Source organism: Phragmites australis, chromosome 6 (genome assembly GCF_958298935.1).
Source record: "Phragmites australis chromosome 6, lpPhrAust1.1, whole genome shotgun sequence".
NCBI classification, from domain to species: domain Eukaryota; kingdom Viridiplantae; phylum Streptophyta; class Magnoliopsida; order Poales; family Poaceae; genus Phragmites; species Phragmites australis.
The window spans coordinates 31,871,348-31,885,679 of NC_084926.1; the positions used below are offsets into that span (position 1 = coordinate 31,871,348).

At 43.8% G+C, this 14,332-nt stretch overlaps 1 protein-coding gene across 6 annotated transcripts; it reads right to left on the bottom strand.

Annotated features, from left to right (window-relative positions):
- Nucleotides 1–1,066: 1,066 nt before the first annotated feature.
- Nucleotides 1,067–11,927, bottom strand: LOC133922228 (receptor-like serine/threonine-protein kinase SD1-8). 6 transcript variants are annotated; one of them, XM_062367457.1, is made up of 10 exons: nt 11,744–11,866; nt 6,206–6,666; nt 6,032–6,076; nt 3,610–4,782; nt 2,927–3,043; nt 2,673–2,824; nt 2,398–2,602; nt 2,059–2,293; nt 1,793–1,937; nt 1,067–1,587 (listed from the first exon to the last, which is right to left on the bottom strand). In XM_062367457.1, exons 2-10 carry the CDS (start codon nt 6,255–6,257, stop codon nt 1,402–1,404), a joined length of 2,310 nt encoding a protein of 769 aa, XP_062223441.1. In that variant the 5' UTR covers nt 6,258–6,666; nt 11,744–11,866; the 3' UTR covers nt 1,067–1,401. The 6 variants fall into 6 exon arrangements, with proteins under 6 accessions (XP_062223441.1, XP_062223444.1, XP_062223442.1 ...); XM_062367460.1 differs by lacking the exon at nt 6,206–6,666 and having other exon boundaries at nt 2,927–2,974; nt 11,744–11,925; XM_062367458.1 differs by lacking the exon at nt 6,206–6,666 and having other exon boundaries at nt 6,032–6,055; nt 11,744–11,924.
- Between the last annotated feature and the right edge of the window lie 2,405 nt (nt 11,928–14,332).

The following is a 14,332-nucleotide window of genomic DNA, read 5'->3' on the forward strand; positions in this document are numbered from 1 at the left end:
ATCCAACCTCGAAATTCCTTAACCTATTCTAATATTTTATAAATACATTTTTCATCACACAAAACTAATTCTTTTTAAACTCTAAAAATTTTAGAAATGCTTTCAAATTTTATGAAAAATGTTATTTTATATTTTTAAAATGCTCACAACCCAAATCGGAATTTTGGGGTTTGACAGCGATCCTATCCAGTACGTGTGAATACCGTAGAGGCGTTGCTGCTATTGCGGCGCTGATGTCCTCAGTGTCAAGATTGTGACGCTTGTATCCGGCTTGTTGAGGACCTACTCGGGTGGTCGACATATCTGTTCGCCTGGTCGTGGAGCACGACGCGACCACTCGGAGCTGGTCGAGGATACAACAGACCTGCTCGAGGAACTGATCGAGAAGTACGACCACCTGCTCGGAGTTCGTCGAGGACACGATAGACCTGCTCGAGGAACTGGTCGAGAAGCACGACCACCTGCTCGGAGCTGGTTGAGGAGCGTGACCATCTGCGTGGGGCTGGTCGTGGATCTGATCTAGAAGCTGCTTGATGAGTTTGACACACACAATATTAGATCGGTCTACTCCAACTCTTCTTTCGCTGCACTATGTGTCAAATGGTCATGATCTATGATCTCCTATTTGCATGATTTTTTGGGTGAATATGGTAGAAAAAATTATTTTTAGGCTGATGTAGCCAACCCGTTCCCCAATAGATGGACTTCTACATCATATCCATAAAGTATGTAATAATTGTTGGTCACATACATAATAAGATGTAGAAATCGGAATACTTTCATTTGCTTGATAAAATAGAACTCCCTTATTAAAAACTGTCAGTGAATGTCAATTTTCTTTTTCCATCGGCCAACTGCAGCAATATGGTGTTATAGTGTAGTGAGCAGTGACAGAAGGTCAAAATTAGAAACCTTTGCTTTCTGAATTCAACAAGAGTAATAACAGTTCGTATACGTCAAGCATCTATTGATTGGAATAAATAGGGCATCGTAACGTCTCATAAAATTGTACGAAATAATTTCTTTAAAGGATGGGTACACAAGAATATATGTTGGAGATGATCCGTAAGACCAAGTATTAAACTAAATACATTCTTTTTCAAACTGCAGCTTTGGCGTGTTGCTATTGGTTTACACGAGTACGAGGTTTTCTTTAGTAAATGTCCAGTTCTGTGGTATTATGGCATGGGGCATGTACCCCCGAATTTCACGGAAATATGGTTCTAGAAATCCGATCTTAATCAATTTCCATACGAGGATTACAATCACTTTGTACAATTGAACCACCTTGGCACGTTGACAGCAGATGCAACATTGCTTATCCACCAGCACAACACGTCCCATATCAGCTTATCCATTGACCACATTATATTTGAGTAGTGCAGCATTATTCGATCGCAATCAAGGAACGGACCGAATGGCTGCTAATGTGTTCTTGATGTACGATACGGTAGGCCTCACAAGTGGATCATCCTGGACGCAACGGACCGCTATATGGATGCATCTTTCTATCTCCCCTCTGGGAGCTTCCCCCATTCTTGGATCCTTCAACTGATCTGATGTTCCCTGAGTCCAGTGTTGTCGAACCTTCGCCAAACATTACAAATCACTTAACAAGACAAAAAAAATCCAAATATGTAGAAATGAAACTTGACAATTCAATCAAGAACCTTGAGCATGTCATTCTTGCTGAGTCTGCTACTGTGCAGTTTCTTTAGGTTCTACCGCACTTACAGTCAGATACCTGTGGGCTAATAGCTTCATTGTGGAGAATGAGTGGCATTTTACTTACATATGTAAGGAGATCATCAGCATCTTCTATAGAAAATGATGTAGCTTTGCAGCCTGTTACAATCTCCAGAAGTACAACGCCGAAGCTGTACACATCTGACTTTGCTGAGTACTTGCCGTAAAACAACTCCGGAGCACTGTAACCACTGAATGTCATTCATTAATTAGTAAGCATGCTGTCAGTGATCGATTCTTCTCATCACAAGTCACCAGAAAACAAAAAACTAAGAAATAATGGCAAGATTAATGGCTGCAAAACGAACTCACCGTGTTCCCCGGAACTTCTCAGCCTTCCCTTCAGACTGACCTTGAGCAAGCAGAATTGCAAGACCAAAGTCTGAAATTTTGGGGATGAAGCCCCCGCTGAGTAGGATATTACTAGGGTCTATATCACGATGAACAATTCTGCAGTGTTCATGTAGATATAACAGTCCTTCACAAATCCCTTGCATGATGCGAAAACGTGAAGACCACTCAGGGACTCCAATCTTCTCATCTTCAGCTACATGCCTCAGATTCAAGGCCCGTTAGATCATCACCTATCTTATATATATAAACCTTTTCTGAAGCTAATTATGTCTGCAATCACTTATACAAAATACATACCAAAAAGGACTGCATCAAGGCTACCACCAGGCATATATTCGTAGCATATCACCATCTCGCTATTCCCTATGCAAGAACCCAGCATCCTTATGATGTTTGGATGGTCAAGCCTCGCGAGCATCCTCACCTCATTTTTTAGCTCCTCAAGTCCTACTTCCATGTTTAATCTTTTGACTGCCAAATCCCCAAAATTTGGTAGTATTCCCTGAGCAGTGTCAAAGATGACAAATTCTTATGAATGCAGCAGATTCATAACCAAAAGGAAAACTTCATACCTTGTAGATGGTTCTAGATCGGGAAGAAACAATACTATTTTGCTCAGCAAAATTATTGGTGGCAACTTTAATAGCATCCAAGTCTAAATTCTGCTCAAGGGGAGAGACAATCTTGGACCCTGGTGCATGCTCATGTCCTGTTCCAAACACTTCTGCTTGCACAAGATTTTAATCGATGAAATGATATAAACATAGTTATCTAAAAAATAATAGATAATTCAGTAAAGAAGAACATGCAAGAATTCATTGTTTACCATGTGCTAGAGGTGAATGCTTTTGTTGACTTCGGCAATAACAAAAGCCTAGCAATGCAGAAATTACCATCACCACTCCAACGACAGAAACAGAAACAATGATACTAATGTTTCGACCTATACAACAAACAGTGAAGCAGAAGGTCCAAATTAGTAAAAATACAGTTATTTTAATTGAGGGCATCAAGAAGGTGCCAGAACAGTTGAAAAGGAATTAACTGATTTGGATTAGTGACAAAGCAAGAGAACCCACATTCCTTTAAAGAAGTGTTTCAGTATTACACCTCTGATACAATATTTTGATTTCTTGACTTCATTAAAATCAAGTAAATATGGCACAGTTTTTCCTTATTATATCAAGCTGCGTACGGTAATTGGCTAAAAGCTACGGCTACGCGAACACAGACCAACAGAACAGAACCTTCTACCCTCTTTAGCTTGTCACTGAAACTTTTATCTATAAAAGAAACTGTGTCAATGATGTTTTTACGGACAGATTGTGAGAAAAAAAAAAAGTGTACAGAAGGAAAATTACTCACTTTTTTGGGTCTGATTGAAATGTTTTAGCATATTTCAATTCTAAGACGAACAGATCAGTAACAACATGTCTGTCTAGCCCATCTAAAAGAAGGGCGTTGCAAAAACAAAGCATTTTATCTTGAATTGCTACGAATAATCCATACCTGTATGAGACGGATTGCTATGAGAAACTCGAATGTACAAATCATTGATCCCTTCAGTAAGCTGAACAATATCTACCAGATCACCTGACCAGACCACACAATCACTATCTCCGAAAATAGTATAAGCACTGCACGAGCAGTTTCTCAAGCACAGCTTTTTGCAATCATCCCAGCTCTTGCCTCGAACCATGGTTGCATTCAACGTGTCGGGCACCTTCACATGTGACAAATGCGCAAAACCGTTACGCGCTGAGCAAGAAAGCACCACATCCCTCACACAACCACCCACATAGTTCCTCTGGCTCCAATCGCTCGGCGACTTGGGGACAAATTCCTGCAGACATTTACAATCACCGTTGTAGCAAGCCGCGTTTGGCCCACAGTAGGCATAGGCATCACATTGATCCTGAGGCAAATGCCAGTACTCTACCCACTCGTTTCTCTGGTTGCTGTGCCAACGATGGGCATGGGCATCCGGGCTCACCACAAATCGCCACAGGACTGAGTTGTCCAAAGATTTGAACGAGTAATACGCACTGCCTTCACCAACAGTCATGTTAAAGGCCAACTCGCTTGTCCCCTTCAGAGCGGGAAGGCCACTGAACCCCTGACCGTTCCATGTCCCAATCCTGTAAATCAGCACAGTGCCATTGAACAAGAGCACATCAGGCAGTCGTTTCGGATCGAGGCTGAGGTAGTAGTTCCCAGGAGACGGGTCCGAATCAGTCATCCACGATCTGAGTTTCCAATTGTGATTAGTGGATGTGTCATACCCAATCCTCATACCAGGCAACAATGTGTCGCAGGGCTGATCAAAACCTTGCCATAGTGGATTTGGATTCCCAGACACTGTGTCGCTGATGATAAGGTTGCCAGAATCAAGAAGGCGGGCTTGTGGACTGTTAATGTCGAGGCTGCCACTTGACCACACTTTGTTTTGCCTCCTATCCAGCAGGTCAAGAGAACTTGCACTGAGGGTAAGACTTGCATTGCCGCCGTTGATTGGGTAGTCACGGTTTGCCACCCAGATAATAGTTCGAGGTGTCATGTACTTGTACCATATTCCTAGATATGCATTGTCCCCATTTGAAAAGAAGCCCAGCTCAAAAATACCTTGTGCTGACACTAATGTTTGCCCACTTAGCAAAGATTGGCCTGCGGTCAGCGAGTCATCTGCAACAAGGTAATATGAAGATTAACTGTGAGATATTGTCAAGAAAACAAGAATAATAGGTTGATGAAGCAGAAAGATGATACGACTTCTAGTGACAGAACCAGGGGGTTTGAGCCATGGCCCCCTCTCATGCTGAACCCGAATCGTCTGCATTAATGAGAGATTAATGCAGAGAATTACTGGTTCAACAGTGAAATGAGTGCACAGCTACAATACTCTGTATAAGTCAATCAGGGTTACTGATTCAACAGTACTCTTAGACAATGTGAGCACGTTTTTACCCCGTGGCATCTGCATTATAGCAGTTGTTCTAGAGTGTTGGTTTTTGATCGAGCGGCAGTGGAGTGGTCCTACTGTAGAGGACTGTTCATCTACTGCGGTTACCACTTCACTGTAGGTGATCTCAATCTCTCTCATGCTCTAATTTTTTTTCCATTACAACCCTTCCTTGTGAAAAATAAATATTGTTAGAGCTTATGGTATGTTGGGCCCAATTCAATTCTGACATTTGGTTGTTATGTCCCTACGGAATTAAATTGTCTCTCCAATTCCACAGAAATCGCATGTAACTGATCTGATTCCTCGGGCGAGGTCTGAATCAGTCTGATTTCGCCATCACTCGATTCAGGCTGGGCTCTCGAGCTCCCACCGATGCCGCCGCAACCTCCGCTGCCCCCGCCGCCGCCGCCGACCGTGGTCCACCTGCCGCCTCCCGTGGCGTCCCGCACTCGAAGCCAGGAGATCCGCCGCCTCCTCTTCCTCCGCCTCCCGTGCTCAACCGCCGCTGGTCCTTCACCGCCGCCACCTCTCTACGCAGGTACATCGATTCCCCTCCACGCAGGTACGTCATAATCCAGGCAGCCCGGCCTCCGCCCTCGTCGCGTGGAGAGCCGGCGCTGCCACCATAATGGGCGACTTTCTGTGCGATTTCGTGTTCAGAAAAGTGCCGTTACCCCCTCAAAGCTCAAATTGAAGAGTCGGGCAGTCAATCTCTGAAAGATCATATGTCTAAGCACTAACATTGATATGCTATCACCTCAAAAAAACTATCATTTTGGTTTCTGCTTCCGTCCGTCTCTAAATTTTGTGGCTGTACAAACATATCTGAACACTGGCAGAACTCCTTAGGGCCATGGCCCCCTCTGCTCTCCAAAATTTGTCAAAGCAATGCTTAATTTTGATAACCGAAATCAAGTAAATACTAATCTTGTCCCTCTCTTGGTTCTCCTCCAATCTCTCATTCTGTACCTGAATTTCCTTTGAGTGTAGTACCTTCAACATGAGCGAGAAAGTCTGAAAACTGAGTTAGAACCCTCCATATAAAATTACGCCAAACAGAAACTTGGTATTGCAGATTTTTTTGAATGTATATAAGCTGTGTAGCCATGTAAAGAGAAACAAAATTGAAATGTAGTACCATACTTGTCCTAGTATTTTCAAGAATGGATGCACTGTTCTCTTTCCTATTGGGCATCAATTGTCCTATTTTGTTGGCAAATTCAAGCCTTGTATTTTTGTATGTATGGTTATACTGAACAGTCAGATGCTCTCATGGTATTAATTGCCTGCTCAACTCCTACATAATTATTTTCACTCCATCGCTATCTTGCAGTTGAGAAATTTAGTATGGGCGATGACAAGGCATGATGTGTATCTAATGTCATACTATTCTGTGCTTCATTTGGTCAGCATTGAGTTGTGAGAAGCAAGAAGTCATTGATCTTCAGGGACGTGTTGCTCCGTGTGAGGTGCAATGTCTCTTCCAAATTGTTATCTGATATTGATCTCCCTTGTATTTTCAGGCTAGTCCACAGGAAGAAACGCATCCCTGATCTGACCCTAGCTTCATTAGAGGCTTGCAATTGGAGGAGGCAGCTGCAGAACTGAGATTACCAAAGGTAATGTGAAATATTTGACTAATTATGCATGTGCTAATTACATGACAAATGTTGCTACAAAATTGCCACTTTAGAGCGTTAATGTCATGTAGCAATGTTGTAGTTTGCACATGGCAGATTCATCATTGAACATGTTTGTGTACATAAGTGAAGAGAATGAAAGAAAGAAGAAGAGACGGAACTACATGTCAATTGTCTTTCTTGCCACGGCTGTGTATGTAGTTGCACATGTATGTTTTGAGATGATTCCAAAGGAGATTGGTGAATTTAATGATGATGAAAAACGGTATATAATTAGTAGGTACTTGCTACGAGATATGTACGACGGGTCGGAAGTAACTTGTTACGATAGTTACGGGTTACTAAATGCTCATTTTATGACTTGTGTGCCATATTGGGAGAGAAATCTAGGCTCTGTGGAAGTGTGCACATCAATGTTGAAGAGAAGGTGGCAATATTCTTGCATGTGCTGGGACATGGTGTGAAAATGAGGGTGCTCCGCGCCACATATAAGCGGTCCTTGGAGACTATTAGTAGGCAATTCAAGGAAGTGCTAGGAGCTATTCTCTCATTGAGTGCAGATATTATCAAGCTTCATAACCCTTCAGCTGAGAATCCTAAGGATTACAAGTGGAAGTGGTTCAGCGATGCCCTCAGAGCACTTGATGGGACTCATGTTCCATTATGTGTTCCATTATCAGCTCAAGGGAGGTACAGAAATAGGAAGCAACAAATTGCTACTAACATGCTTGGTGCCCTCAGAGCACTTGATGGGACTCATGTTCCATTATGTGTTCCATTATCAGCTCAAGGGAGGTACAGAAATAGGAAGCAACAAATTGCTACTAACATGCTTGGTGTTTGTGATCGAAACATGAAGTTTGTGTATGCCTTACCTAGATGGGAAGGTTCCACATCTGATTCAAGAGTATTGCACGGTGCTATGACTTGACGGGATCCTTTTGTGGTACCAAGCGGTACTATCCTTTCTCTAGCTGAATAGATAATTAATCGCTTTGATAGTTTTCATGCTAATTTTGTTTGTTCCTATTAGGGAAGTACTACTTAGTAGATGCTAGGTACACAAATGGGCCTGAAATTTTAGCACCATATCGGTCCACTTGCTATCACTTGAAAGAGTGGGCTGCAAATAACAATGAACCTAGAACGCCAAAAGAATTATTTAATCTGCAACATGCTTCAGCTAGAAATGTCAGAGAGAGAACTTTTGTGTTATGGAAGAAGAAGGCTATACTGCGAGATGCATCTTTCTTTGATATTAAGGACTAGGTTCAGGCACAGCAAGGTGCTTTGCAATATAGGTTCCAATAAAGAGTGCATTACAAACCATTCTAGGTTAAAGGATGTATCATGTGGTTGTTAATACAGTAAGGTAGTCTACAATGATTGAATAAAGGTCCATGTCAGTTCACATGTTAAGTGTTGTCTGGTGATGCTAGAGAATTCAATGGATGAAGCAAACAATTCCGAAAATGGTAGATCCAAACATGTTCAAGAATTGAATTGCATTAGGTTTGCATCAGGTAAATTCAGCTTGCAACCAGACAACAGAATTGGAATTACGGACAAATTCTAATTCCTCGAGAAATGGAATTGGTTCTCCAATTCTAGAAAACTAATTCAATTCCAAAAACCAAACAGAGCCTAAACAAAATCATGTGATGTAACTTATTTGGCTCAATTTTTGTCTTCTAATCCGGGCTCTGCCCATATGGTGCCTTAGCTATTTCTCTCACCCTAATAAAAAATGAATAACCAAAACAATCACATTCCGAAAGCTCAAAACATCTCATGAATAATATGTGCATTGCTTCCAGATCAATGGATAAGCTGTGACATCCCCGCAAAAATGTTTGTTCCCTGATTTTCCCCTGTTGCGATAAATGAGCCAGTTTAGCGCCTAGAACGAGCAGCAGCCAAGCTATGTAAGATAAGAAATCTAAAGAGTTACACTTAGGGGCTATCAAGACTATCTTGGCAATCCATCTTAATCTTAATTCTTAAAAGCCTAGGAAGATCTAAACCTGAAAGCACTTTTTTTTTAAACAAACCGGGCAGGAGAGCTGCCGATTGTATTAATAAAGGAGAAGAAACCTAGACTCGGCAGTACAACGACCCTAAAGGGATTGAGCAACGTAAAACAACAGCAACAAATGAGGTAAGAGAGCCAGCAACAGCAAAAGCAACTAAAACAAAAAACGATAAAGGCAGGTTGGACCCGCACTCAATCGACTCGTGAGATCAACGGCTCACGACACAAGGAAAGCTCGAAGGCCGACAATCGAGATGATCCGAGATAGCTCCTCCGGCGATGGGGGCGAATACCCATCGAACTTGGCCAGGTACTTTAAGGAAAGACGAGCACTTTGGCATACCGTCGACCTCTCATAAGCTCTTCGCTTGCGTCTTGCTAGTGCCGCCGTTGGTGATGGAGGTTGCTGTGGAGTGCAAGGGGGGGTCCTTAGCCTTCACAGAGGGAGGGTGCTCAGGCACTTCAGCTAAGTTTCGAGTAGGCACAACAGGGAGATCCAAATAGCAATCCAGAATCTCTAGGAGGTAAGCTTCGGACGGTTGCACACAATCCTCAGAGGTGAACTGAGCAACACTAGCTGCAATGATGGCCCCTGCGATAGGGGTGGCAACTTGGAGCAACGTTTGCTCTACAGGCAGCTCTCAGTGCTCTTGTGCATCAGAGGTCCATGAGGGCACTCATAATCGTCTAGAGCTGCAACTGTAGTAGGCGCAGTCATGCACAACAACTGCTTTGTGATTGGCTCATGGTGATCAAGTGCGGAGGAGGTTCTTGAGGACACCACATCCACCTCATTGATGACGGGAAGCTCACAGTTATCCTGATCCGCAACGGTCGTTGACGCCGCCATGTGTGGCAAGGGGGCCGTAGAAGGCGTGCAAGCCGCCGCGAGTGAAGTGAAGCAAGATGGGGTCGATGAGCGTCGAACTGGAGAACAAGGGCCAAAGAGGCCGACCATGTCGGCAACGGAGGGACCATCGCGCGGCACCTCCGTGCATTCCAGGTGATTGGCCACATGTGCTAGCCACAGCTTGATTGTAGAGACCTCTTCTCTTAGGGGCACACCACATCCTCCAATTGGGTTATGAGCAATTGCAGGAACTCTAAGCACATCGACTCCATCAGAGGCGCAAGCACAGACTGAGGGTCCGAGGTAGCTGGACCAGAAGAGGAGTGACAATGGCAGTCAGACGTGCCACACCCCCCTTGTTGTGGTAGGTGGCGACGATGTCCTTTCCGCGCTTAGCAATTGGTCTAGGCAAAGTCAGCAACGGAGGCCGACATCCACTCGTATTCGATGGAGATGCGGCCACAACGTCTGCCTAACTCCGAGCTTGTGGAAGATGATGAGGTCGAGCAGGAGGGGAGTGGACGTGCGAGATTGGAGATTGAAGGCGACAGTGTCGCTCCCGATGCCCAGGGTGGTGACAACGAATGCAATGGAAGGAGTCCCGACAGGAGCTAACTTGGTGGTTGCAAGCTAGGTAGCAGTAACATCTGCCCCGTGCCCATCTCTTGAAGGCAAGGCTAAGCTCCGACTGTGATATGTGCAACGATGATGATGACTGCTTGACATGGCACAGAGATGAGCCCACAGTCCACTATGGCGACTCCACGAAGTGACCCGCCATCCCCTCCTTAGCACCCGCAGGAGCGGCGCCCGACTGCAAAGGGGGCGAAATGGCCTATCCACACATGTTGGTAGGAGATAGTGGGCGACAACCTAGAGCTTGCTCTGTCAGTGATCTTGGGACTACAGCGCTTGCTCAGCCCAGAGAAGAGTGTTGCACTGACAAGACAGACGACTGCGGCAATCGGATCTGGTACGATGCAGAGGCCCCAGGTCAGGCGAAGAGGGAGCGGACGGGGTGCGGGAGGGGCCACCGCTGGTGGAAGGGGAGAGGGGCGCGGAGCCTGTCCTTGACGCAGCTGCCGTGTGGGGAGGCGATGAGGAGGCCAATGCGACCTCAGTGTCGCGCTTGGTTGCGGAGCTGGAGTCGTGGATGGCCGTCGTCGTAGCCGCAGTGGAGTGGGGAGATCGGTGGAGAGCACTCAGATCCAACGCATGGACTAGCAGATCCGATAGGGAGGGGCTCAAACCACGGCGGATGGCGGCTGGGAAGCTCCAACAGAAGGGGCGAAGGCCGCCCGCCGACCAGCGCGTCGCCCACCCTGCGCGGAGCTCTCCAGTGTCTATTTGAGAGGACCCAAGTGTTCAACTGCCAGCAAGGATATGGAGCAAATTGCTTGCTCCTGGGGTGTGGGGAAAGTATTTATGTCAGCTCGCCGTTTCGCGGTGGCCATGGCAGAGCAACCTGAAAGCGCTAAGCAGGAAAACGGAGCCGTATTCCGTGCTACACCTGTTTCATGGCTACTTCGATGGCTGGCAAGTTGCAGTCATCCAGAAAACGCAAATCTCTTTAGAAAGATTACACCAAGTGTAATTTCCGTTTTTTTCTTTCATATACTTTTTTGTATTTCCCTTCGCTCTCTCGTTGTATGTAAAATATGCTAACAAGTGTCAAGATCTAAATACTAGATTTCTTAAATTTCCTAGTGATTATTGTAAGTCACTTAGAAGACTACAAAGGCCCATGATTGTCAGCAAACATTTGTCACGGATTTGTTCTGAGGTGCGAAAAAAATTAAATTTAATATCGTGGACTCATTCCATATTTCCCTTGCAAATTGACAGCGAATACAGAATATTCTAGAAATGAACCATGGCATGGATATGAATTTAATTATCCTCGGAAGGCAAACTGAAGTCATACACCTCCTCTCTGCCACGTAGAAGTTATACACAACCTTTTTTCTTTTCTTTTTACGACATATATATAGGTGATGCACCTTCAAATCCACCAAAATTGTATTCAAAACTAAGTATAAGAAAAATAGCCAAAATTTAGGCTTAAAAAAATCACAAAAACCAGAATCTATGTATGATCACTCGTGCAGACGTAGATGAGTAACCCCACAGGAAAACCTGAGAGAGGGAGAGAGTCGTACTGAGCTGCTGGGGCTGAGCGAAAGCAGCGGCGAGCAGCACCACCGCAACGACGAGCGCCGCCTTCTGCATCTCCACCAGACGCCACAAGACGCAGCTGAAGGTCGCAGCGAAGGATCCGAGCGAACGGCGGTAACCAATGAAGCTTGTGCAGTTCCACGCTTTGTAGAAAACGAAAGCAAATCATCATAGAAGCCCCTCGACTCTTGTGGAATTAATACTCCGTTCGTTTTAAAATACATGTCGTTTTGGCTTTTACTGTTTCAAACTTTGGCCATCAATATTTGACAAATGTCATATAAGACCATCTCCAAGAAATTTCCGTCAGACACCAAAATCCCTTTACGAAGGGATTTTCGTTCCCTTCAGCGTTTCAATATTTTCCCTTCACGATTCCTGTCACGAAGAAATTCCTAAGGTTATTCTCTTCAGGACGGGATTCTCTCTTCTTCCCCTTCACAAATCCTTTCGAAAGAAAATTATTGAAGATGAGAGAAAATAGAAGGAATAGAAACGGAAAGAGGAATCGGAAAAGGAACGAAATAAAGAGAATATAGTTAGAGATGGTCTAACATCTCTAATGTATCTTTGTTGACAAATCTAACAATACTCTACTCTTTCTACTTTACTTGATAAAATATTATAAGACAAAGATTGGACAAGAAAGTCAAAATTGGCAAATATTTGGAAACTGAGGTAGGTAGTATCAACCTTAGGTGCCTTAGCTTTTGAGGGATACTTCATAAGGCTTATGAAATCAAGGCCACATTCAGAATGTTTGGATTTGTGGATATCTCACGGAAAGACAGTATAGTCCCTAAAGAGATTTATTCAAATTTCCATGTTTCAAACGGGATCAATAGGTTAAAGTGTTAGCTCAATGTGACATGGAGAGAGAGCCTCGCTCCATCTTGTAGTTTGTCCTAAACCCTGGAGGCAAGCATGGGCAATGAATTTTTGGGCAACTACAAAGAGACCCAAGGATCTTAATTTCAGCAAATAGTATCTACAAGTTCACGACATGACAAATGTGTAATCCTTGGATAAAAACACGATACCCAAGTGTTTGCACACCAGGACACTGCCATCAATATTGACAAAGTATGGAATCACATCTTAGTGCGATAACGGAGACGTAAGGATACAACTTCACTCATGGAGGTTTAAATACTGGTGCTTATGTTTTAAACACATGTGAATATTTCAGCAGTTTATTTTATAGGTATGTGATAGGAGACGCTTTCTATGCACTTGTGTCATCTTGTAATGGAAAAAAGAAATTGAAGTGTGTTATGCGTAAGCAAATTATAAAGGATTGGATCCTACGAAAGATCTTCTTCCGTGTGATGATATGTGTCCCTCCTCTCTTTTCTTTTCGGCCCAACCGTTAGATCAGATAATGTGTAGTTGGATCACGATCTTATGAAGATCTCTCGTAGAAATATCCTATAAATTTGATTGCGTGTTATACATAGGTCGACAAGACAAATCAATTAGTTGTTCAACTATTAGTTGGGCTGGATTGTAATTCACCACAGGACGATGGATCCAAAAGAGAAGTCGATTTGAAGGATTTTTACATCCACGTGTTGTTCGACCGTGAGGTTAACAGTTGACCTGGATATTTTAGAAATGCTCCAAGTCAAGTCAAGAGGAACAATCAATGAATTTATTTTGATAGAAACAACAGGAAAGTGACGAGACAGCATGCACTCCAATGGAAGCACTTGTTTCTTAGCACAGGCAAGGTCACTGGAGATGGATTTTTTTAAAAAAAATATATATTATTTTGCTGAAAAATTGCAAAATAATAGCTAAATTAAAAAATTACAAGGACAGATACATGTCAGCATATGAAATACCGAATAATGACCTATCAGTATTCTGTATGCTGATAGCCTATGTGGCAAGCTGATAGGTTATGGGCCCACCTAAAGGGTTGTGCCACATAGGCAGTTTGTGTAGGGTGACGGCATAATGGCATTCAGAATGCCGACACGCCTGTCGGCATTCCGAGTGCCGATAGGCCTTTATATATTCCATGGCTGCAGATTCCTCTCCCACGTGCGATCAAGAGAGCAGGCAGCGACGAGCAGCGACGGCGAGTGGGTGGCGTGGGTGTCTAAATGGGGGTATGAAGGCGGTGGATCGGTGAGGCCATCGAGAGGATGAGGATGCACCATTATCTCGATTAAATGCGAGGTCAGTATATGTGTGCGTAGAGAATAGATTGGGTTTCATTTATATACAAGAAGTCCCAAAGGCAGTGCAAAGATGTTGCAGTATTTGAGAGCCTATGGCCTAGACTGCATCGGCCTATTTGGGGTATCACTGAAAAGTCTATTCGCTAGACTGTACTAGCCTATTAGGGGTACCACTGGAAAGATGTTGTAGCATTTGAGAGCCTATGGCCTAGACTGCATCAACCTATTTGTGGTAGCACTAAGAAGTCTATTCTCTAGACTGCACTGGCCTATTAGGAGTACCACTGAAAAGTCTATCCATACATATCTACTTTTTATGTATTACATGTTCAGCCGTTACTACTTATCATTAGGGCATGCTTCATTTAGCGATCGAGTATTGGATGA

Coding starts and splice junctions, on each gene's coding strand:
- LOC133922228 (XM_062367456.1), bottom strand. CDS start 11,813: ATGCAGAAGGCGGCGCTCGTCGTTGCGGTGGTGCTGCTCGCCGCTGCT. Junction 6,077..11,743: donor CGCTCAGCCCCAGCAGCTCA/GTACGACTCTCT, acceptor CTCAGTTTTCAG/ACTTTCTCGCTCATGTTGAA. Junction 4,783..6,031: donor TACACTCAAAGGAAATTCAG/GTACAGAATGAG, acceptor ACCTTGTTGCAG/ATGACTCGCTGACCGCAGGC.